Source organism: Nothoprocta perdicaria, unplaced genomic scaffold (genome assembly GCF_003342845.1).
Source record: "Nothoprocta perdicaria isolate Ctin4 unplaced genomic scaffold, notPer1 scaffold_109, whole genome shotgun sequence".
In the NCBI taxonomy this organism is placed as follows: Eukaryota; Metazoa; Chordata; class Aves; order Tinamiformes; family Tinamidae; genus Nothoprocta; species Nothoprocta perdicaria.
In genome coordinates, this window is record NW_020454194.1 from 1,467,563 (window position 1) to 1,492,488 (window position 24,926).

The 24,926-nt window shown below is 42.2% G+C and overlaps 1 protein-coding gene across 3 annotated transcripts in view; it reads right to left on the reverse strand.

Annotated features, from left to right (window-relative positions):
- Positions 1-24,926, reverse strand: part of WWC3 (WWC family member 3) — a 57,205-nt gene that overhangs the window by 10,320 nt on the left and 21,959 nt on the right. For all 3 annotated transcript variants that reach the window (XM_026047140.1, XM_026047132.1, XM_026047122.1), the window contains exons 7-14: positions 24,115-24,188; positions 15,444-15,686; positions 12,285-12,374; positions 11,086-11,660; positions 5,085-5,205; positions 4,242-4,316; positions 3,054-3,140; positions 800-992 (exon numbers count right to left, since the gene is read on the reverse strand). In XM_026047140.1, coding sequence (XP_025902925.1) covers positions 800-992; positions 3,054-3,140; positions 4,242-4,316; positions 5,085-5,205; positions 11,086-11,660; positions 12,285-12,374; positions 15,444-15,686; positions 24,115-24,188 — 1,458 coding nt within the window. The remainder of the gene's footprint in view (positions 1-799; positions 993-3,053; positions 3,141-4,241; positions 4,317-5,084; positions 5,206-11,085; positions 11,661-12,284; positions 12,375-15,443; positions 15,687-24,114; positions 24,189-24,926) is intronic.

The window sequence follows — 24,926 nt, forward strand, 5'->3', positions numbered from 1 at the left end:
TTTATAGGCAGGCTAGCAAACATGCACTCGTGCCTGTATTTGCTACAATAAACACCTGGTATACATCGTATAGGATGACACTGAGCTGCCCGTACTCATTAACCATCTCAACAGACCTAATACAATTCCATTAAACCATTCAAATGGCCTCACTGAGATACCAGCCTRCTGACTTCAAAACAGCCAGGACATCAGCCCCTGACGAATTTATTTAAGCATATTTACACTAGAAAATAACTTCAATAAGTTGAAGCATTTTACAAGTGTTTACATTTATTTTAACACATTTACATTAATCATCTTAAAGTAAAGATGGGTTCATTAACGGCCTGCTTGGATCATGACTACAGTGCAACAAGTGTCTGTAAAAACGGAGTTTTTCAGAGAAGAGCTTCATTTTTGCAGACTGCTTTTACTCTACTATGCAGACTGAAATATCTGCAGGTGTTAACCTTCCCCTAAGCAGATAATTGTAAGAAATATATTAAATAAATTAACTCCTTAGATACTAACTCCCACAGCAAACAATGCAAATAGCAATTTTAAATATGACTCTGCAATGTATCAATGACATCAAATAATACTCTTTAAAATGCTCCAATTGTCTGCTTCTGCTAATTTTGCTAATTACTCTGATCTCTCTGATCCACCTTAATTGAATATCTTAATATATAATTCTGGCAGCACTTCTTATAGAAAAAAAAATGTTTTCAGTTCTTCTTTCTAATCTTAAAGATTATTTTTCAAGTGACTTTAGCTCCCCATTCCCCAGAGCTTTTAGGGAAAAGGGACCACTTACCAATAGCTCCTCTTGCTGCTGAGGGTCAACTGAGCAGATATACAGCTGCAGCGATTTTAACTTGAGAGCACTTGAATGCGCCGGGATTCGGAAGACTTCATTGAATAGCAGCGGCGACTGGAATTCCAGAGCCCGGGAGCAGTAGGTGGTCGGCGTGCCCGCCTCCAGCGGCGGCAAATACACCCGCACGTGGCTGGGAGGATCAAAGGGACAAACACCACAGCTGAGATGAGCAGAGCTGCCCTGCACCGCTGCCCAGCCAAGCTAGGCAGATCAGAAAGGTAACTGYTCCGTTGAGGATGGGCTTGCAGAGCTCTGCTACAGGGATTTCAGTATTCTTCACACGGAAGGGCTGCGCAGCTCATTTGGGAACCCTGSCTTTTTCTAATGCTTCTTATGAGCCTTGGCAATACAAGTTAGACATGGAAATCAGTTGCCTAAGCAGAGGCACCAAGTGCCACTTGGGATGCGCTGAGGCATCCACAGGGGGCTGGCAAACAGGACACAGGACCTACGGGAGCGCTCCAGCCCTCCGGAGCCGCGGCAGCTGGAGGCCAAGGCCGTGCTGGGACATTTCAGATCGAGACAGATGCCTATGTTTGGGCATCTGAGTTGCTGCATTGGTGTCACTGCTCCACTCTTCCTTGCAGCCACTCAGCATGCATCTTGTTTTTCTTTTTCCCTGAGAAATTTAGCACAACAGGAAAGCAAAAGCAGCCTACAGGCCATGCATTCACCTGCTGTCTGAGAACGCTAAGTTTACAAATCTGCTGTTGCCACATTTGAGCCTCCATGCCCCTCCACAAAAGTAAACAAATCCATAAGCACTTTCCACATGGCAGAAGGCAGCAGAGCTACGTGAAGCTAAACYCTTCCAGGCCCTCAGTGCCCTGCCTGCTTGTGCAGCCCCTGCATTACCTTATTTCTTGTCGTAACTTCCCTTGTGGCAATGAGCAAGGGACACACAACTGTGCAGCAAACCCAACTGGGAAACGTGTCAGGGTTAAAAAGCTAACTTGGCCTCAACCAACTAAACAATGCTGCTCAGAGGCTCACTCTAGCCAACTAGACAACCGCGTGAAGTCTCGTGCTCCCATCGGAGGGAGGATGGTGCTGACAAACAGAGAAATGGCGAGAGGACAAGCAGAAGGGCTGGCCAGGGCAGAGCACCAGGCACCTGCACTGGTCTAGGAGCTAATCCTGTAAAAAGAGAGCGAGCACCTGCTGCAGGCAACCTCCCCTCGCACCCCTCTAGCCCTAATTCAGTGAACACAGAGCTGCAGGAGCTCTACTGCCCAAAAACTTCATGGTTTGGGGAGTAAAGCCTCTAGGGCTCTGGCCTACCCCAAAAGTTTCAACAGGAGGTTTATGGGGTTAGTAAGGCCAGGGATTCTGACCAAAGATCCTTCAGAGAGATGCATCCCAGCTGAGCTCCTCAGAAGGTTCAACACATTCTGACCTACTTGGCAACACAACAGGACTATTGCACCTCAGGTTTGTGAGGTTTTCAGATAAGTTGTCTCTACAGAGGCAAGAATCAGCATGGGGCATATTTCTTCAAAATCGGTTGAAATACTTATCACTAGATAAGACTGTCTTTTCCATTGCCATTATTTAACAGAAAAATAGTCTACATAATATAATATGTGAAATTGGAAGCAATAGTATAGACAAGGGATAAGAAAACTCCATTGATTCACAGCTAATCTTTCTATTTAAATAATTTTAGAAATATGCTTCATAGATATTCAGGGAGATCTGCAATGGACACAAAAGCCTCCCGATGACCTGTTTTTTGTTTGCCTGTTTGTTTTTCAGATAAAAGACAAAGCATCTAAGCATCTATCTTGCTGATCAATATCAAGTGGCACCTTAGAAATTGGAGAAAATTACACTGCATTATTCTGGGACATGTCAGAGATAAGCTTGAATGGAGTTGCACAGGAAATAATATATTTGGAATAACACAAATACTGCAGATTGCTTTTGACCAGAAGGCATGGGTTGATGGAAGAACAACCATGCTGCAATAACACAAGCGAGTAGAAAATATATCCATTAACTATTTAGACATCAGTTTCCAAAACAGTAACATTTTGTGTCCAGAATATCACTCCCTCCCCTAATCCTCATCAAGAAATATTGTCATCTGCTCAAGAAATGGCAAATTGCATGGAAGCAAACACATTCCTGATATTCGAGACAGTCTCATAAAACAAGTGATCATCAGGCTCTGGGTGAAATTTCAGCTTACATTTTGCAGTTTTCTTTCACGACAAGGCTCGTAAAGTTCTTCAGCTGTAAGACATGGACTAGGAGACATTCGCTTCCACTGTCATGCCTGCAAAATAAATATCCTGTGTTAGTCATCGAATATCAACACTTTGCTTAAGAGATGGCAATACAAGAGCGGAAAGATTCTGAAACTGTAAAAGTAGCTTTTGCAGCCAAACAAATCTCTCAGACAAATGAGTTTAAATCAAATGCAACTACAGATACTGTACTCCACTAACAGAGCCAATTACCTTACATGAAGCAAGGAAGTTAACAGCACAAAAAATAGTAAAAACTATTTTAGTTAAAAAAAAAAAAAGGAATATTGTTCCCTGTTTGTAAATCAACCAACAGTTGATTTCAGTTTCTTGAGTGTGAAAAGGTTTTATAAAACCTTTGTGTGAAAAGGTTTTATAAAACACATCCCTTCTTTCAATCAGATACTCTGTGTGTGTGGACATATGTGTATGGGTCTATCTGTGTGTACAGATGTGTGTGTGTGCATGCCCGTGTAATCTGTTCATTTACACTTKCTTTTTAGCTGCTTAATGACAATAATAAGAAGAAATCATTCCTTTCTCATCAACCAGCATGAGTTTTGAAATGGAACTAGCAAACTTGGCTGAGGTTTGGAGACATCCAGCTTTGGGCAGCTGGAAGCTGCTCCTGGCGTTTTTCCCGCCCCGGGAGAGCTGTGGGAGGCGCTACCCTCACCTGCGCTGCTCCCACTGCTCCCAGAGCAGGCCCTAAGCACAGGCTTCCCCAGATGGATTTGGGAGGCCCCCATCTGCCTCCTTCCCCTGAGGCCTTCCCAAAACAATGCTACTTCTTGTGGCATAAGRAGGCAGATACCCCACAGCGAGAGGCAGCCCTATACCCACACTCAGAGAAACGCCCTGCACAAGCGAAGAGCTCCCAAAAGCAGCAGCACGAGCCCTTCTGCCAGGCAGCATCAGGAGGGCCCTGAGCAACGCTCGAGGCTTCAGCCCCAGCAGGCAGCAGTATGGGACCTGCCTCATCTCCAARGCCTTAAAGCCAGGCTTTCAGTTCAGAACTCCTTAAAACTGTCCACTGTGGTCAGGTTTATTAAACAGTTAAGAACTGTAGGCATCCTAGAGAGCAATGCCCGCTGTGATGGCTACGGAGCAGGAASAGCAACATTACTCACAGAAATCCAACATGGATTTGCGGTTCTTCATTACTGGCCACATCACCATAGACAGGCTCTTCCATGTCTTCATTCCTGCAAGAATATAAAAGCATTGTAAACTACATGCTGACCTAAGCTGTTAAGACATAATGAAATGAGCATTTATTTTGCCAATATTATATTGCTATACATATTTTATATATATGTATAGCCAATATAAGCAACTATGTGGCAATATTATCAGGAGGGGCTGAGATATCTAGTTACACAGAACAGAAAAACTAATTCACAAATTAAAAAAGAAAAAGTTTTCAGAGTAAAACTTTTGGAGATATTTCATTTTTGTTTTCCATTTTTCCACAGCATCTTCAAGTCTTTATCTTTGCTCTCCATTGTGTTAAAACAATTAAATAAAATTATGCTTCTTTATCCCCCCCTCAATCACTTGGTTGAGCCACACATTTTTAGATTTTCAGTAGTTGACATCTTCCTTTCTGTTATACCTTTATTTTTTGCTGCTCAGAACTCTTAAGTCATACTCTGTGGAATCGTATTTTTATTATTGGCATTGAAATAAAATTTATGATTTATGCCTATTAAGATGGGAAACTATCTTTCAAGGGGAAAATATTGGGCGTTGAAACTGTAGAGATAATGAAGTGAAGTGCACTTGGCACTCGTGAAGATGCCAGCCAACCTGCACGTTCACTTCTTGTTCTTCTGCAACATGCAACCCAATATTCTCCCGTTAGTAAAGCAGCAATTTTTAAAAAAATGTATTCAGAAATTTACAGCGAATTCTTTCAGACTGCGTGGCAGAACAGGAATATTTCCAGCTTACTGTGTATTTATACACCTGACCTTTTGCTTAAAGCTTCAAACACGCCACTGTCACTAGCCAGTGAATGATCTGAGAGACATGCTGAAACTCGCCTGGCTCTCCTCTCCGATCTCCGGCCGCTGTCTCCTCGCAGAGTTACAGCTGCCGGGGAGGAAAGGGGAAGACAACATCAGCTCGAGGGCTACGGGATATCTAAGAAATGCATCATTTACCCAAACTACCCCCAAGACAGTGGACACAGGCACAGTTCATTCCTTTTAATGTAACTGCAAGGAAAAAAAAAAATCCTAGGAAACAGACCTGGGGGTTTTCTATAGGAGAATTAAGGAAGGAAATTTGTGGGTAATATCTCTAGAACAAGACTTAAGTATAAATCCATTTCATTGTTATTACAGAGCTTTTGTGGTGGAACAATCTCTCCTGGAGGAATACTTACATTAACTCAGCATACATACACACGATGTCCTGAACTTTAAGATTTTACCTACTGAATATACAATAGATTGGAAATAAACACAGAGACTAATTCTTTTAAGAAGCTATCAGATAACACAATCCAAGATTTTGTTTTGTTCTTGTTTGTTTTTAAATATGAAATCTGAAAGCATACTGTTTATTAAACCATAGCAAAACAGAAGTTTCCATTTAGAGTCTGAGGCACGTTATGGAAAAGCAGCAGTTTTCTGGTTCCAGCTTCCCAGGAATGACTTCAGAAAATGACTGGGGGCAGCTAGAAGGAAGAAAGGCAAAAGTTTCTCTTCAGATCTTTCCAGAGTCATCARCACCAGCAGCAGAAATGACCCAACTACCACTTGCATATGGTCAGTGTATCAATGAAAAGGCCATTATACCTTGAATTTTGCACCAGCAAGTACATACTGCAGGTAAAAATCCTTCTAGCTACATGCACAAATAATAATACTTCAGAATTGCAGAACTGCATATGCAGAATTGATGTATGCAGAATTGCGTATGTCAATGAAACTCTGTAATCTGAAATTCTGTTTCTTTTGCACCCTAGATGGCCCTATTTAGCTGACAATTAAGCACAGTTTCTTCACCAGTTTATATCTTTCATTTAAGCCTGAATTACAGTTCTCAAAGCAGAAAAGCAGCATCAGGGGAGGCCTCTATGAAATTTGGGGKAAAGAATATAAAACATTTCCCTTCTACCCATGCTTAGAAAATGCGAACGGATGGCAGGAGGCATTTCAAGCTGGAGCCTCGGGAACATTCGTCACGCGAGAGACAAGGTCTGCCTGACGTCTGCAGCCTCCTACCACCGAGCCACAGTGAACCACCCATGAACTCAAAGCCAATGACACTTCATTAACCTCCATGGCACAGTGTCTKAAAGGTAGCAAATCCCAAGCACTGCTACTTACTCAACAAATGGACTTCAGGACACGTGCAGGACACGGCACCACGGAGCCCCTCGCTCCCCCCGGCACGTTCCCCGGAGCAGGTCACTAACAGCACCAAATCACAACCAACGGGCAAAAGTCACAGGGTCTACGTGGGAGCTAAGATTCCAGGAAAACTGCAGACAGGAGCCAGTTCGGCAGCCTTTTGTAATAACAAGCAGATCTATGGAGCTCTCCTCCAAATTCAATGAAAAATTAGGCCCTCTTCAGCTATCTAGGGAATTTATCTGCGGACTAGGCACATCCCAATCAGCATTTCAGACCCAAGTCAGGTGAGAGCTATATGTTCTACCTAACCCACAGAAGCAAAGACACTTTATTTTAGGCACTTTCTCCTCTGTATCTTTTGCATAAAGTGGGCTTTTTCATTTTGATTTTTTAAGAGCTTTCAATGTGGTGAGCTCACCTCCACGGGGACCATCAGCAGCGCCTATGGAGAACCAGAGCTCGTGCAGCTGAGCAATGCAGCACCCTGCACAGGCACTCCCGAGCATGCCACAGCTTCCCAGTCATTTTATGTCTCTAAGAGGAGGCTGAAATTCATGAAAATATGTATTTTTATAACAAAGAGCGTCTCTTTTTTTTCCCTCTTTTCCACAAGTTTCCCTGGGGCAGCATCTGTTTGCAGACCAGTCTCAGACCAGTGCTACCTACACTTTGTGCAGGTGAGGAGGCCACAGAGGAGGTTGCCCTTCAGAAGCTGCAGACCCCACAGGCTCTCTCCATTGAAGTTCATGTTTGCAGCAGGCATGGAAGGAAAAAGAGACCTGAAGCACCAACGTAACCAGTCACGAAAACTCAGCCTGTTACAACTCTGCTGTGGCTTCACGGAGATCTGCCTGCTGTCTGCAGGCCCTGGAAGCCTCTGGTAGCTGCTGACAGTGCCACTGAATCTGAGGGAGATGCAAACAGGAGAACATGCCCTTCACTAGAAAAAACAGCAGGCAAAAGTGCCCATCAGCAAGAATTTTGACACTGAATTTTGGATTAAGTGTAGAGCAATAACTGCCACAGGTTATAGATACACTCTATCTATGGATGAAGCTAAAGCATTGCTTGAAAACAAATGTTAATGAAATACACAACCGCCTTTCACATTATTCCTTAAATAACATAATCAGTGAAAAAAAAATCTGAATACAGGGTGCTAAAATTGGAGAAATATAAGACAGGCCTGATCAGAATAATATTCTGAGATGTTATTAGTTGAACAAGTGGATTTCACAGATATATTCAGCTTCAGTTCCAAGATTTCACTAGCTAAAAAGTACTTACATAAATCTAAATAATTAAATAGTAATCAAATAATCATGGTTCATAAGCTCTGACACTACAAATATTGCATGTAGCTCAAAATGCACTAATAAAAGTGTCCACACTCTTAAAAAGCAAATCAGAAACATACAGATCTTACCTACCATGGCGCTGTCAGGCATTATTATGATATAGAAAAGCTGGAGCTTGCAAAAAAAGCTTTTTTTTCCAGAATTTAACTGCAGCCATGAATAAGYTGTTTAGTTAACATAGCAAAAGTTTAAGTAAGGCCATCATGACCAAACAGGTAGAGCACAATATCAAACAAAAACAGATACAGCAAAATCTACTTTTTTTCACATGCAACTCAGACAGAAAACACTACACACAGAAAAACACACTGAAAATTACAGGCAAAAACAGCACAATAAGTAATTTCAGGTTCACTTACAGTGAATTTTTCTGTTGTGCCGCATGAGAAACAAGACAAAATGAAAAGTATACAGTGATAAATCATCTTTTAAGTCTATGCCAATATTTGTAAACAAGAGATTACTTTGGCATYGAAGGAAACACAGCACTTGAAATTAGGATAGACAGGAAGAAACTGCAGGTATTAAAGCCCAGTGTTTTATTAACRTGTTTCCTCCCACTCCCGGCTTTATAAACACAGGGCTTTAATCCTGCAGCCCTATTCCCTCCATTCATACAAGCTAACATCATTTACAGCATATCCCCAAAGGAAATGTAAAGCAGGAAAAATAGCCGGTTAACAACTAAACCGCACAGCAGCAGCTGCTGAAGAGCTCTTGTCMACGTGCTTGAACTCGGCTTCAGTGTAAAGTACATGGAAGTTACCTCATGCTAACCTTGCCAGCTGCCTCAATAGTCAAAAACCTACTGCCCTGATGGGAAAGCTAGCAAACTATTTGGCCACACTGACATATAGTTGTTTTCCAGCATTGCATTACGTTATYAGACCATTGGGTGGCAGCAGCAAAACACACTGCATAGAGCAAACCAACCTCCCGCCAAGCATTTGGAGGTTCCCACACTGCGATGCGTGARTGTAGATGGTACCTGCATGGTACATGGGTACATGAGYYTGGTGTTCTGTCAAATATACCTCTAGAAAATAGTACRAAATGAGGCAAAAAAAAAGAAAAATTGGGAGCTTCCAATTGTTCCTTTGAAAACCTCTGTATTAGAGTATGCAAACTCAACRGYYGTATGAGTATCAAGCTCAAAGAAGGTCTAGCCAAACTCTAAGCAAAGACCAGAAAGGGTGAACTACTTCTTCCTAAGCAATTGTCCTAAAATTCAAATGTTTAAAAAGAAAACAAAAAACAGCAGGTCTACCTATCAGCCATACACAGCTCCTCAAAAAGCAACCCAAGGCGTGATGCGTCGTCCACASAGAAGAGCTGCAACCACTGGGCTGAAGTGGTAAAAGCAGCAGCACGGGCAAGACATGTGAGAGGTTCTCAGAGAAATGTGAAACGTGCAGATGTTTCACGAAGGAAGGACAAAAGGAAAACCAAAGCAAGACCTTGACCCTCATCCCACTGCTCCCTAGGCTTCATTTCTAGGAAAGGCATTCAGGCTATAAATGAACGAGTAGCATAGTTCCATTCACACCACAATRAGCGAAGACACGCTGTGGTCTGAGCTGAGGTTTGAACAAGCCTCATGAAGCTTCTGCACGGCTCTAATTTAAGCACAGACTTACATGCTGGTCTCTGCAATTCTGTTTATTTTGGTCTGAATGCTGCAGTATGAGCACTAGGAATGTTTACATACAGTAAATGTAAAATCTGCAGCAGTGTTTTCTGGCAAGTTAGTTGCATTAAGAAAAGTAGGTAAGTTACTATTCCCAAACTGTTTGAACAATACACGCTTTTTATCATCACAGTGACTAGTTTTCCTTAATAAAATCCAGAAAACTCTTCCGTAGACATTGTCAATGATCCTTCCCATTGTCTGTTGACAAACAAATTTTTAGAAGGGTAGTTTTATGTTTATCTTTCATTATACTTAATGTCCTAAGTCTTCAATGTAATACTCCACGAGAATGCATAGAAAATGCTGGGTACAAAAACAGGATGAGAATTACAGTCTTAAATATGAAAACATTCCCCTGTGAGACCTTCTCTACTAGGAACTCACTCTAGGAACATGAGCAAGCCAACACACAGAAATCTGCCATAAGGAAGGAACACTCCTCTTCATTTGAACAGCAGTTCCTCACTGAATTAAACAGGAGTAAGAAAGGACTCCCTCACGTGGACCAGGGTCTTTTGTTGGTTTAAGGTTTCTGTTTCCTCTTTTGATCTCTCAAATAACATCCCATCTACAGAGCCTCAGAAGCCCAGCAATGCAGGCTCAGGTAGGTCCATCACGTTCACAGCCAGTGGGAAAGGAAACCTCTAGCAGTGAGTTCTGCTGCAGTAACCAAGAAAGCGGCTCTGCGATCCCTGAGGCCACGCTCCCAGGCAAACAAAAAATCCCCACAGTGGATCCTCAAGGAGAGACCACCAGCAGAAGACGATTTTTTGCTGCTCTGGAACTGAGCTCTGTGCAYGGTGCACCACCAATTCAACCCTAGTCATGGGGTCTCTGCTACTTTGTGGAACTCATCCAAAGCAGCAGAGGATACCTGGGTATGCAGCATTTCAGCATGGAGAAAACCAGTCTTCTAGCGCTGTCAGCAGCAGCATCTCTTGTCTTTTTTCCTTTACTATCTCCCTTGGGTTTGTGCTGTTTTAAATTATCTGAATGATGGCAATATGTTGGGGGCTCAGACTTCATTAATTTATGAAGACTGTCATTTATTTCTGAGCCAAGACCAAGATATTTATCCCTCAACGTGATACACTCCAAAAAAAGTTCATGTTCCCTTTTCTTCCATCAATTCACCAGAATGATTTTTTAAGATGCAAGCAGGAATGATAAAAACCAGAGCACAACCTAAGGATTCTCCTGAGTATTTCATTTTATTTTTATTAACGAACTGGCACATTTTGAACTAAATCATCCAGTAATTTTCTATTAAAAATGTATTTTATGATCTATTTGCAAAGACTGTATTTACCTATCGCCCTAAATCAGGGACTCAGGGGGTTTCTGAAACAGTTAACAGCTACCATGCCGTTATTTATTATTTTATTATATTCAGTTTAATATTTATTTCTTTATCATATGCTTATTAAATTCAGTTAAAGTTACCTGAATAAACTAAAACCAACCAAACTGAGAAGTAGTCTTTACTGTGCTAATATGCTTAGCTCTACAAGCCATTCTCTGTGGTAACGTGACAGACAACCCAGTGCGTGAGGAAACTCACCTCCGGCAGCCTGCACACTGGCCAGCTGTGGTCCCACCTCTCGCAGCCCTTCGCTGTCCCCGGGGTACGTGGAGGGCTGAGCTGAACTTGTCCCCTGCGCATCGTCATCAGCCAGCGCCGCCGTCGGGGCCCGCAGCATTTCCAGGGCTCCCATGCTCGCCATCTCCTCGAAACCTTCCGACATCTGAGCCAGGGGGGAATCCCGGGAGGCGGAGAGGAACGGGGTGTCCAGGGGCGAGCTGGGAGGAGACAAGGACGACAAGGAGGACCTTGACGACAGGGAGGCCAGGGACTGTGGTGTATCCAAGGACCTCCGCTGCTTGTGGAAATTGGGAGGGCCGAGGGCGTCGGTGTAGGGCACGTCCTTGGCGAGCGACTCGAACGGAATGATGTCGAAGCGCAAGTGCTGCCCGTAGTCCGTGGCACTGTCTGATTTGTCRTACTGCGGCAGGCCGTAGATATCGGTGAAGCTGACTGAGCTGAGAGAGCCTCTGCTGGAGGCCAGGGAGCCTCKRCTGGAGGCCAGGGAGCCCCTGCTGCTGCCAGAGGACATTGTGAGGGTGCTCGCGGACAAGCTGCAGGAAGACAAAAGGAAGAAACAAGCCCTTTCACATGGGAGCGGAAACAGATCGGGGACATGAGGGACAACCAGCCAGGTTACACGAGCAGTTCTGCACCCCCTCAGCACAGTGACACCCAAACACGATACATTTGGCATTTTGAAACCAGCTCACGTCTCCTGCCCTGGTCTTAAGCGCAGAGACACCTGAAGGCGAAGGGTAGGAGAGGAATCTACTGCCCCTTCCCCAAGTCCCTAAGCAGTCCTCATCTGACAAGAAGTCAGAGCAGAGTCCACATTAGGGGGCTCAAAGCATAAACCTAGCAGGGGACTGCCCATCCGGAATGCGTGTTACTGCTGGATCACCACCCTTCCATGTGGGAAGTCCTCCCAAAGGGCTGCACCAGCCTCGCCCTCCAAGGCTGGTCCGGCAGSGATCAGCCGATCCCTGTCCCGGTGCCTCCCGCCACCCAGACAACGAGCAACAGGAGAGAGATACTGCACCACATGCAATAGATCTATCCATATACCTTTGGCAAATATTCCCATTACCCAGTAAACATACCTAAGAAACATTAAAGGGTAAAATTTTACTCCACTGCAGTTAGAAAACGTAACGTTTTCCTTTCACATAACTTACCTTTTTAACTGGGAGTGTAAATACGAGGTCAAACGTGTAGCTTCTTCTAGTTGCATAAGCAAACAATTTCTCTTTTCCTGTAACAGTATCCTATAATTAAATAGATACATATTACTATTTTTCTTTATATTACAGCAGTGCCAAAGAAATGCTATGAGATCTTCAAGCACAGAGAAACGCCACTGCATTACAGTTTGGAAATTAAAAAGCTTCAGTGTTTAACAACAGGTTTAAATTTATGTCAATTTATTTGGAGTGATGGAAAACCCAGGGACGACACAGAAACAAACACTCCAGCTGAATCTCCAGACAGGGAAAGGAGCTGAGGCTGAGCACAGACAGTCTCGGACTTGGCAAGAAACTGCAGCAATTGTCCAAATTATTAGATGTCCAAAGTGAAAATACTACATGCTAATTTTTTTTCCCCTTGCAACAACATTAGTAAATACCAATAAAATAGAGAAAACTACCATGAATTTAGTCACCTTGGCAGGAATAAATAATATTCCACGTAACTATTATTCAAGCAAGTTAGTGTCAAATTTCCAAGATAAAAAGACATTTTGGGGGGACTTTTGCTAAACAATTGCCATAAAACTCAACAATAAACTGTGATAAATAAAACCTCTCTCTGTGACTTGTGTTTTTTTTCCCCCAATTCTAAGGAATAACAAGCAGCTGAGATACTCACTGTCACTCAGTACCATTGCCACAGCACTAGTGGAATGTACCTACATTGTGGAATGTACCTACATGAATGCTGTCATTCTCAAGGGTGTGTGCAACACCCAAACTAATATACCTCGAGGTTATTAAAAATTTGAACAATAGGTTTTGTCCACTGATATAAATGTCAGTCCCTTGATGAATCCAGAACTGAAAATACTTGTCGTGTTTTTTCTTTCCAATCCATCACTCATCTTTGAAATAAAAGCAGGGTGCTAACCTGTTTTGTTACTTTATTCTGTTAGCACTTTTTTTTTTTAATGCTCTTTATGTTGATGTTATGTAAACAGGAAAGTTCCTGCTCTGGCCTCATATTTATTGGAATACTGATAAACAGTTTGGGGAAGGCAGATCAAACAGATGTAAGATCGGAGCATCAAACCTTCCTCCTCTGCAAAGACAAGTGCTAGAAGATGACACATTAACAGGTTAGATAGAATTTTAAAAATGGAAGTGCTAGCCATTCATGGATTGAATCAGGACTAGGAAAAGTCCTTGTTAGCTCTGTAAACCTAAAATCTCTCAAGTTTCTTGCATCCATTCGTCCAGTTCCAGCCTCAAAGGCCCAGCTTGGCCTCCAGCTCCACCAGTTCCCATGCTGGGAAAGTGCTGCAGTCTGGCAGTCTCCCCTATCAGGCTGGGCCTTTGAGGCAGGAACTGGACGAATGGAGCAAGAAACTTAAACAAAAGCTTGCTGGGGAAGGAGCTCACATCAGCTCCTTAAAAAAATGACATAGGAACCTACACGTGCCCCAGCTCACCCGTGGTGCGAGGGAGGCACCTGCACTGCAGGGCAAGAGACACCTCCATGATGCTGCCAGCCAAGCTCAGAAACACAAAAGCACTTTGCCACGTAGATTTGAAGTTACCCCTAGCCTGCCCATGCCTCAGTGCCTTGAAAACCAAGAGCTCAGGAGAAAGCGGAAACAGAAAGGCAGAACTGGGAATAGCTCCGGTCATGCCTGGGTCTAATACAAACAAATAAATAAACTGGGGGCACTGACACTGAAGGTTTTTTTTCTGATTTGTTACACAAAATCAATGTGCCTTTAAATATTATTTTAACATGTCTTCATCTTCTTGCTGCACTCAAAACACCAAGTATCACACTGGAACGCTGGTTTCCACAGCATGAACTACATGGAAAAACAGCTTGGCCTTCGTGCCAGTAGAGTATGCACTACCTAACATGAGAGCCCAAAACCAACAAACAAAAATTACTACTCTGCAGCGTGAACTGAACTCCTTTCTCTGTCAGTTTAAGCTGGACAGCCAACTTAACAGTATTGCAAAAGTTGCAAATAATATTATATAAAACTTTCAACTGCTGGTTGGTTATGCATTTTCTATTTTTACTGCTTGAACTTGCCATCAGCCTTTTCAAAAGAAACAAAGCTCCATAAATGTGTATACAGTAAGCACTTTCAAATATTTTTGAAGAGTCTTTAATTGCGTTAACCTGTACAGAAAACTACATTAATGCTGATTAATGGTATTTTCTTCAAGTGTCAAATCTTTTTTACCACTAATTCTGTTTGAAAAAATCTGTTTCAAAACACAAAGTGCTTCAGGGAAAACAATTCCTGTCTAAAACAATTCAGTAGACAAAAGAATTGTCCAAATACTAAAATAAATAAACAAATAAATCTCTCACTCAAATTACATCTATAAATGTAAAACTGGTATTCCTTGATATAATCCATATAAGAGAAATATGGATACTAGATACTGCGATACTAGAGCACGTACCTTTTCATGCTTTAATTGAAAGGAGTGTACAGCACAACAAGACCAAGTGCCTTTGTCCATTTCTTTGGCTACAGGACAAACTGTGTGTGACTTTGAAATCAACACATGCTGATGTAAAAAAGTGTTCATACTAGCAAGAGTTGATACATTTTCAAAAAGGACTGAGACGGAACTAGGGGGGCTGCTCACACCACAAATTTAAAGGAAAAATTGCATGCAGAGGTGGCAAATTTAATTTTTCAGTTTCTTGTGCCTATAGCAGAAACAAAACCTAGGGAAGGATTTCTGTTCTGGTACTTTTGCAGATGACTATTACTCCACTGCAACTGCAAAATAAGAGAGGATTTTACCACTATCCATGGACTACTTTCAGGCCTTTACTTATCAGACAACTCTTTGAAGTAACACTCAGTGGACTTTTTCCAAGCACTTTATTCCGATCTTTCAGACGAATGAAAGGAAAACTAACCACTCARTGTCATTCTACCACTCCTTCAGAAAACTCAAAGACAGACAGAACTAAATAACAGCAGAGTCAGGAGCAGACTCATCCATTTATGAAAGCAAATTACTCTAGYAGCTCCTTTTGTTTCTTGAACACAGGGAAACTCCTTGCTCTTCATTTTGAAACTACCCAGATGTATCTTATGGTAGATAAGAAAGTGATTTGTTAAACGTTCAAACCTTTCGGTGGCCCCGTGAGCGGAGGTTGCTCTAGCCCGTTGAATTTCATCCTCCAGGCGCCTTTTTTCTTCCTCCAGGCGCGCAATGTCTTCAGGGGACCGTCTCTGCTGACTGATGAGCTGCAGCTCCTGCAGAAGAGCCTCCTTCTCCTTGATGAGCTGAAGCCGGTCCCTGTCCGCCTCAGCCATCCCTGGCCAGGACTCGCTGTCTAGCAAGGCCAGCTGCTGCTGTATATTGGAAACTCTTCAAAAAAAGCACAAACACGTTTCAAAAAGCAGCAGTGATAAAGAAGAAAAGGAGCGATAGGAAGAACACCACAGGTAAAGAATTCTTGTCCGATGACTTCAGTGCCTTCTCCTCTAAATCYTGAATCAACACTGAGGGGAGAGCTTGAGTTTATTAGCTTTTTTTCATTTCTCCTTCATATTTTCTGAGTGGCCTTTATTTATCTGTTTCCCTATCTCACTCATTCTGAAGTAATGGGCTGGGGGAAATACAGGGGGAAGGAGGAGATACTAAGGCCCATAATGGCATGTCACATCTTCTCTATATGCAAAAGTCAAACAGAGGAAAGTTTCAAGAAGCTGAACATTTCAGGCAGTTCTGATAAGACAAATACTCTTACAAATAATTTCTCTGAGTCTAATAAAAAGAGGATGGTTGGAAAAGACGGCTGTAAAAGAAGATCAACTGGTTTCAAGACCAAGTAATGGGTTTAGTTGAATCCATCATCAAATCAAGCAAYTAAGTAAATTCAATGGATTTTTTTCTATTCAACTTTGTAATCTAAAGGAGCATCTCAGTATGCTAAATCATTACAAAATCATTACAAATCATTATCAAAAAAAAACCCCTAATACTTGTTACAAGAATGATTCCACACTGAACAGGTTTCTCTCAATCACTTTTAACTGTAACCCCCAACTTTGCAGGGTTTGAACTTAAACAGACCTGTACATTAGTTACATAACTGTACTCAGTTCCACCTCCAAATTGGAATGCCAGTGTTCAAAATTCAGTGCATAATAAAAAGCTACTGCCCTTTAAAAAAAAAAAAAACCCACAAAAAACCCCAAAAAGTAGTTTAGAACCAGCCACGAAAGTGGGATAYGCACTCGCTTCTTAAGTGATCAATTTTTCAAAATACTTTATAAAGAATGAATAAAATGGTAACAACAAACAAAACAGTAGGAACACATGACTAGAAAGATCCACAGACAAAATACCAGTCTGATGACATCCCGCAGCTTCCCAAGGAAAAGTAGACATGACCAAGATTCAAACAAAACCTCACACAATGTTTACTTCAGCCTGACATCTGGAAAGCATTTGGCCATCTTATTATCAGGGGAAGGGACCTAAAGGATCAATATCAGCCATTTTATAATTACCGTTTTAATTACAGTTTCTGTGCTCCTATATGAACAGGAATTTTACTGTGGGTTTTGTCACAGCAGGCTCTTTCCCCGCCTAGTTTTCTTTTACAGTAAGTAACGAATTTGGGTATTATGTTACATTTTAGTCTGAAATGAGGTATTTTATCAAGTTGTTCAATAGCACTTCCTCTTTTTGTTATGAGCAGCCCGCTGCCTGTGAATAGCTGGTGACAGCACAATTGTGAATGGCGCGGGGCAGCTGACGCATTCCAAGCCTCGCCTATTGTGCGTGAGCTCCAGATGCAGTTTCCTGATGGACATRGCGCCCAGCGCTGGAGCCGCAGCGCCAGGAACCGCAAGCAGAGCCCGCAGCCTTCCTCCTCCTCCTCCTCYTTCGCCTCCCCCACACTGCTAAGTGGTTAAGGATTCAGTATACACTTCTGGACGTGTATACAGCTCGACTTGCTTGACTTTCAAGCGCCTGGTGCCAAATGAAACAAATGGGAACTTGAGGCCTGCTCAGCAGAACTACCAAGTTCAGACCCAACTGAGTTATCAGAGGCAGCAGCAGTCAGCTGAGCTCTGGCAAGTCCCTTGGGTGACCATCGTCTGAAGCTCTTAGCCTGTGGATGGGATGAGGGATGTTTGGTGAAGTCTCCGGGTTGCAAGTCAGCTGGAGGASTGACTCCCTCTTTAACACTCACACTATTTCCCTGGGCAGTTTTCAGGAGCCGGGTATCGCTGTGGACAGGACATGTTGTCCCCTATACTAGCCCTTGGGTCACTGAAGAGTCCACCGAAACARATCCAACCTGTTCAGGTGTTTACTCGTGATTCCCTGGACACCCTCAACCTTTCAGCGAGCGCTTCTTGCCGAGAAGCAAGAGGACGCACCCGTTGGGCACCATGCAGTGCGGGAGCTGCCATGAGGCGCACGGCACATCACCAGGGGCAGGCCGTGAGGGGCACATCAGCAGGGGCAGGCCGTGAGGGGCACATCGGCAGGGGCAGGTTGTGAGGGGCAGGCCGTGAGGGGCACATCAGCAGGGGCAGGCCGTGAGGGGCACATCGGCAGGGGCAGGCCGTGAGGCGCACGGCACATCAGCAGGGGCAGGCCGTGAGGGGCACGTCGGCAGGGGCAGGCCGTGAGGGGCACGTCGGCAGGGGCAGGCCGTGAGGGGCAGGTTGTGAGGGGCACATCAGCAGGGGCAGGCTGTGAGGGGCAGGCCGTGAGGGGCACAGCACCAAGGGCAGCATGTGAGGGGCACATCACGTCACCAGGGGCAGGCCGGTTTCCTGCACCCCGGATCGCCCGTGCTCCCCCACAGTGAGGCCAAGCCCTCCCACGAGCCAGCTCCGTGCCTCCCACCAAGGGCAAGGAAACCCGGAAAGCGGCCACGATGAAACGAAACTATTTAAATTCATCTCCCCGGCTAGAAAAATATCCCGAAGGCTTCTCCAGTCGAGAGCAAGACATGAGGATAGGGGGCATGTTCCGTTTTCCTGCAAGGGCACAATAAAAGAACCCTTCCAAGAACGCTCCATACTTGCAATTCGTCTTCTCCAAACACAAGCCTTTCCTACCAAGCAGAACTAATGCACAAACTAACACTTACACTGGGCACGTCTGTGCCACGTTTAGAGCCTACACTGCACCAGCCGTTCTTGCTGCTAGCCCATTAGAAGCGGCTTTTTTGCTCAGTTTCCACCTCAGAGCATATATTCATCTATCTTAACCACAAACTTTAATAAATCAATGAATTGTCAGGAATATCRTTTTAAAGGGCAGAGGAGAGAATTAAGGTCCTTTTCAGAGCCTCTGTTTTTCAAATATATTTTTTTCTTCCTGTTGGGTAATTTTTGAGAAACTCCTTTTAGAGTGTAAGCACTCTAAAACCAATGTAACCCAATGCCAAGACCCGAGGTCCCTCCTGAAGTAGCAATTCGACATTTTCCTGGGGAAAAAACAGTTAATTTCTCGAACCATCAACATTCCAGGCATTTTGCCCATTCCCATCCTTGCATAACAAGTGCTGAGGAACTCGCATTCCACACTCGAGTAGGTGGTATCAAATGACTGGTTTCCTAGGTAGACAGACCGACTTGCTGCTTATTTCAATATTCAGAAATTTCTAATAGCACTGAATATAACAACTCCTGTAAAGCACAGGAGCAGGAGGGATGCAAATGGGGGGACAAAAGTTTAACCTCGTCACAGGTTTAATCTTAAATAAATACCTTTCTGAAATGACAAACTTGCTCTGAAGTGGCCATATTGATATAACTTTCATTACGCATTTTTCCTGATATTGTTGACATAGTATGAGGAGGTTGGAAACAAATAAATTGCTGCACATCCTCCAAACTACATCATGAAAAAAAGGCAGGACAAGCAAACAGAAAAAACACCCCGCATTTTCAGAATTCACTGCATGCCTGAACCGGGAGATTTCCAYACAAAAGTGCCCAGCTCTCGTCAGAAATACCTGGGAAAACTCAAGGATTCTGTTAGGAGCCAGAGGCTCCTTTCCAGACTGCAAGGGTGCTATTTGAGCTCGGCACTCAATGAAGTTATGCTACCCAACTCAAATGCATTTCGCTTTATAAGCRGTTATTTATTAAAACACAACATAGGAAATGAGAATAAAATTGAAATCCGTTTTGTGTGTATGTGTGTGGAATGAATTACTTGATATATTTGTATTACAGATTAGCCCCATGTTTAAACCATTATTCCAATTACAAACAAAACAGGTATTGAGGGAAACAAATACTCTGAAGGAATCAAAAGAGGGCAAAATTAAGGAAACCAGGAATCTAGCATTTCCTAACTTGTGCATGCTGGTCTTTCTAACCTAAACACATTCTTCTAACATATTTTCTTTGACATTCCCAAGCTGATCTTAAAGAACAACAAAAACAAAGTCTACATTTTACTGCATAGGCTTCTGGGTGACATACTGACATGACATACATTTTGGGTGACATACATGTCATACATACTGACATGACATACATTTTAGGTGACATACATGACACTCTTCTGCTGAGGCCTTTGTTACCTGATGGATGGGAACACTGGCTGGGACAAAAAAAAGGCCATGGTGATTTGCAGAAAGGTGGTTAAGATCACACAAAGTCCAGAAGAGATCAGTGACAGAAATCAGTCCAGCTCACCTTTTATTTTCTTGCTTTTTTTTTTTTTTTTTTTTTTTTTTTTTACTCCCTTTCTGGAAAGGGCTTATGACCAAACTAACCCTACTCTCTGGCACTTCACATGACAGGGAATTTCTACCACATGCAAAACCTGGAAAAAGTGGTTATCAGGTCAAGGACACTTGAAGCAGGCTATAAGAACAGGGTAATTTCTGGTATTTGTGGTCCCTTTACAGAGTAGATTATAGTTGACATCAAAAGAGAGGAAAGCTAGGGAATGGGGAAGAAAGAAATGGAAAGAACAAGAAGTTGGGGAACTGAGCCAAATGCTCACAAAATTTCTCCACTGTGTCTGCTTTGACTGTTCCCGCAAGGATATGCCACTGTGGCTTTGGCAGACATCACAAGTATGTGCTTCAGAATACCCAGCCTTCTTGGAAGCCTGCTTCAATAACAAGGAGGTCTGAAATTGGCTTAAGACCTCCATGAAACCTTTGGAGTCCACTGGCATTTCTCACGTAAAATTAGGTATTCACCTTCAAAGGCAAATTGCAAGGCCTGTTAAGAACAGCRGAGGAGAGGAGCAAGTATTTCCTCAATTCACAAGTAAATTCTCACAATAAAAAATTTAAAAGACAGCTTAAGACTGTGGCTCAGTTCTCTCTAAACAGAAAAGCAGTTTTATGTTTGAAAAAACAAYACTGGGAGATCTAGGTTTTGCCAACGTTCCTAACCCAGGTATTTATGTGTTATCAGGCAAATTGGCTCTTCCCTAAATCAGATTTACAGATTAGTTAARTAGAATCAAGCACACAAATCCTGAATTTGACTAGAAATGAGGAAATTACTTGCCTACACAAGATGAATTTTGACAGTAAAATATTTGASTGTATTATCAGTAATGAAACGTTCCTATCATCAAAAATACATTTTGTCAGTATCAGCAGATAGTGCACTGATACACTTTTGCCTTTGCTCTTACAAGTATGATTGAAAATTGATTTGAGTAATTATTTTTCATCAGCTGACTGCATTTACTGCATAGAAGGTGCTGCAGCAATGACTTTTCAAGACAACTTGCCAATATACTTTATGTAGCTGTTCACCTGAACTGCACAACTTGGATTTATTTGGAGCAAAAAGAAAGAAAAAAAAGGTTTTGAATTTACTTTCTGTGAAACAGTCTATTGAGAGGAGTGCTCGAGGGGGACCCTTTCCCTCGTGCAAATGTTCATGAGAGGTGGTCTGAATGAAACAGCAACTGAAACCAAAACGGGTGTTTTTCCAGGCAGCTGGGGGTTGCCTGTTCAAAAAAACCCRTCCTCCCTCTGTCCTTTCTCTGGAGGCCACACTGACAGATCCAAGAGAAAAGATTTCATGGAAATAAAGTAGAGTACATTTTAAAACAATGGGAGGAAAGGACAGAAGGAAACTGATCTGTGCTCTCTCCAGCGGGGCCGGAGAGGTAACGCGCACAACTGAGGCGCCTCCTCGCAGCACGCCGGGCTGCGCGCGGGACCGGAGCCGCCTTCCCCAGCGTGCTGAAGCCCTCAGAAGCCCTAGCTCACAACTTCCGAAGATCCTCACGGGAAAAATTAAAAGGCAAATTATCCAACTTCCTTCCAGTGGGAAACTAAAGAAAAAAAGGCTCTGTGATTATCTTAATTTATGCAGAGGCCAAACCACTCCACACTGTCAGGGAGAGATTTTGAGGAAGGAATTAAAATCAGATTATCTCCTAAAAAGGAGGAGGGAGATTCTAAAAGAACTASCCAACTTTGATGCAGCCACTGAGTCTCAGCTCCCCAATTCTTCCAGACAGTTCTTTTGCGTAACCCAACACTGTATTTTCCTTCTAAGACACCRTATACATATGCATTTTGTTTTTTAAAGAATTCTTTACTACATATGGCAAATATTCTATTCCCATCTAAAGCTGTGTTATCTCCTGCATAGATTCTCAGTGTCTGCATTTCAGCCTGGCTATTTTTTCCTTGTTTTTCTTTAAGGAAAGAGACACACACTCCTCCTCCAGCATATTTTAAGCCTTCCATTAAAAGACGTGTTGCTTTTTGAAGTAAACAAGACATTTTGCCTACTCTTGCTGTACTTATTCACTATACATGTCCACATTCCATTTGACAAGCAAGTGGTTGTAATACAGTGTCTTACAGTTGCGATATACTGTAGCATTTTAATTTTCTACTCTGTAGACTTTAATCCATCGCAGCACATTCCGTCACCCACGTTGCGCACTAACAGTAGAGATTTCAGCAGCCAAGGGGAGAACGAACACAAAGATATTTAGTAGAGACAAAAGCTCTACAGAAATGCCAGCAAGCTAAGGGGAAGGAATGCATGATAAATGAAGAATGCAACCACAGAGATAACTGGTGGGGCAATGAGCTTTGTGCAGTTCCACTCAAAAGCTGAAAGCTGATTACTTCCCTGCAACACACTGGGCAAAACAGGGCTACTATTTGCAAGCAACTAGCTTGCTTTTGCTGAATACCAGACCATTTTCAGAGCATTTWCCCCGCATAGAAAATCATCTTTACTGTAATTACTGTTGTCTGGTTGGAGGGTTAGTTTTCTCCCTCGTTTTCTCCACTCCACAGTTAACATCAGTTAACTCCACAGTTAACACAGTTAACTCCAACAGTTAACATCAAAACCCAGCTCGCTTCTGATGYGCAGAAATGCTGCATTCCCTGCATATGAAAGTTTCAGCATTTCCAGCTGGGAAATGCTTCTGCTATTTAAAACAAGCCAAACCAAAGCAAACCAAACCTTATCTTCTCCCTCTGCCAATCCACAAAAAAAAAAAAAGATTTGTTTTTGAAAAAGGTGAAAAAATATGGATCACAAAGACTTAACTAAAACATACAATACAATCTTTATATCATCAAAAGTTGTGCTAAGTTAAGCAGGACAAAATTGAATTCTGTATTTCCTAATTAATCGACTGTCATATATCCCTACGTTATCACTGGACTGCAGAGTGCTCAGGGTTACTCATGTGATCAACCAACCTGTTAATGGATTTCTAGTTTGCCTTTTCCCTCCCCTACTATTTACCTTTTACTAAGTACACAGCGGCAGGGATCTATCCCATGCATCATTTTCAGAAGTTGTCTGATCCAATACAGACTTTCAATCCTGCTACAAATCCTGGAGAAGTTTAGCTGCCTAGCTACAATCTGCTTGCAGCATGTATTTTTTAAGCCTGTACTGTATCCAAATGAACATAAATTTTCCAAGAATGACAAAAAGACAACTTTCTTTTTCCAAGAAAGGAAAAGCCTAGCTTGAAGAATACAACCTGGAAAGCTAAGGTTTTCAAAGTTAGCTATAACAGGATCTTTTAAGCATCTGCCAATTTTAATAACTATTCTGTTAGCACACATTAAAATAATCATGGATGTATAAAATTACTGTGTACAAGTTGTCATCTATACCTATGCTGTTGCCTTGTACATGTAGCAAATACATGAGAACAGTTTACACTTATAAAGCCTTAAAAAAACCCTGCAAGACTAATATCCACAGAAGAAATAATTAAGCAATTAGCAATTAGACTGGAGACGGCAAAGAATTATCCTATTTCAAGTTCATTTATTTAAAAAAAAAACATTTATCAAAGTTGTTTCTCATGTGAAGGTTTGGAGGGTTTTATTTCTGCCTTTTTGTTCAGCTAGAAATATTTTCACTTGTCTTACAGTATTTTTTTATTCTTCCTTCACACTGAATTTACAACTTTAACATACTGAATCTGGAACACAGGTATGCAAAACTGTGAATACACTGGCAGAGTCAGRCAAAGTAAGGTCAGACTGTTGTTTATATTGAGGTTTGAGAAGAAAAAGAAAAAAACTGTCAAAGTTCAATTAAACCACTACAATTTTGTGTTTATGTGAGTGAAGAACACGACTGACATTTGGCTTTATCTTTGCAAACAAATACAATAATCTTACGATAAAGTCTTCTGTTTATGTAAGCTTTTACTATCTCTTAAATACTCAATACTAAGCAAATCAATCTCCTTAAACACATTTCAACAAGATCCTAGTTCCAGTTCCACTTTGAAAACCTTAATCAGAAATAAAAAAATAAAACCCATCAAAATTAAGTCCACTCACCTTTTCTTGGCCTCTTCATATTGCCAGTTCAGTCTTACTTTGTCTACAAGTCTTGTTTTATCATCAAAGCCAAACTTKTGTAGAGTGGAGGAGAAAGAACAAGGAAAAAAAGGGAGGGGGCAGAAAAAAGATTTTAGAAAACACTATCACAAGGAAGGGATAAGTTAGTCTCCTCTACTAGCCTCACTAAAAAAAATGCTGCTGTTTTAAGTAATAACATAATCAAAATCCATTTAAAGCTTTCAGGAAAGAAAACGAATCTTTTGCTGAAAAATATGAAAAATAAATAAATCTGCCTTTTCAATAAATTATAATCTTTTACATCAACAGTTAACAAGCATAACTACTTAGGCATGAGCAAAGCTTTCCAATTTAACCAAGGTTAATATAAAAAGAATGAATTTTAGATGAAATATTTCATCGCTTGGATAAAGCTTTTTCATGAAAAATTTCTTAAATGTCGCTCAGATTACCAAACACTGAAGTGCTACCCAGCACTTAGCTCATTGCTGTACTTTAAAGACTATTCTGAAACTGTTGATATATGTTGTTTGAAGCAGGCACAGAATACACACTTATGTTAYGGCTCCTAGGGGATCCCATCCGCTTTCCACAGCGGCTTCTCACCATCTCATGGCATCCCACCTTCAGAAGGCTGTGTAGGGCCTAAAAGTTAAAGCCCACCCTAAATGCAGTGCTGTACTGCTACACATCCTGTTAAACTCCTGGTTTACTCTCTTCACTATCACATCTCCAAAAATAAAGCCCCTCCTTCACTCACATTCTCTCACGAATAATTCAGGAGAATAATT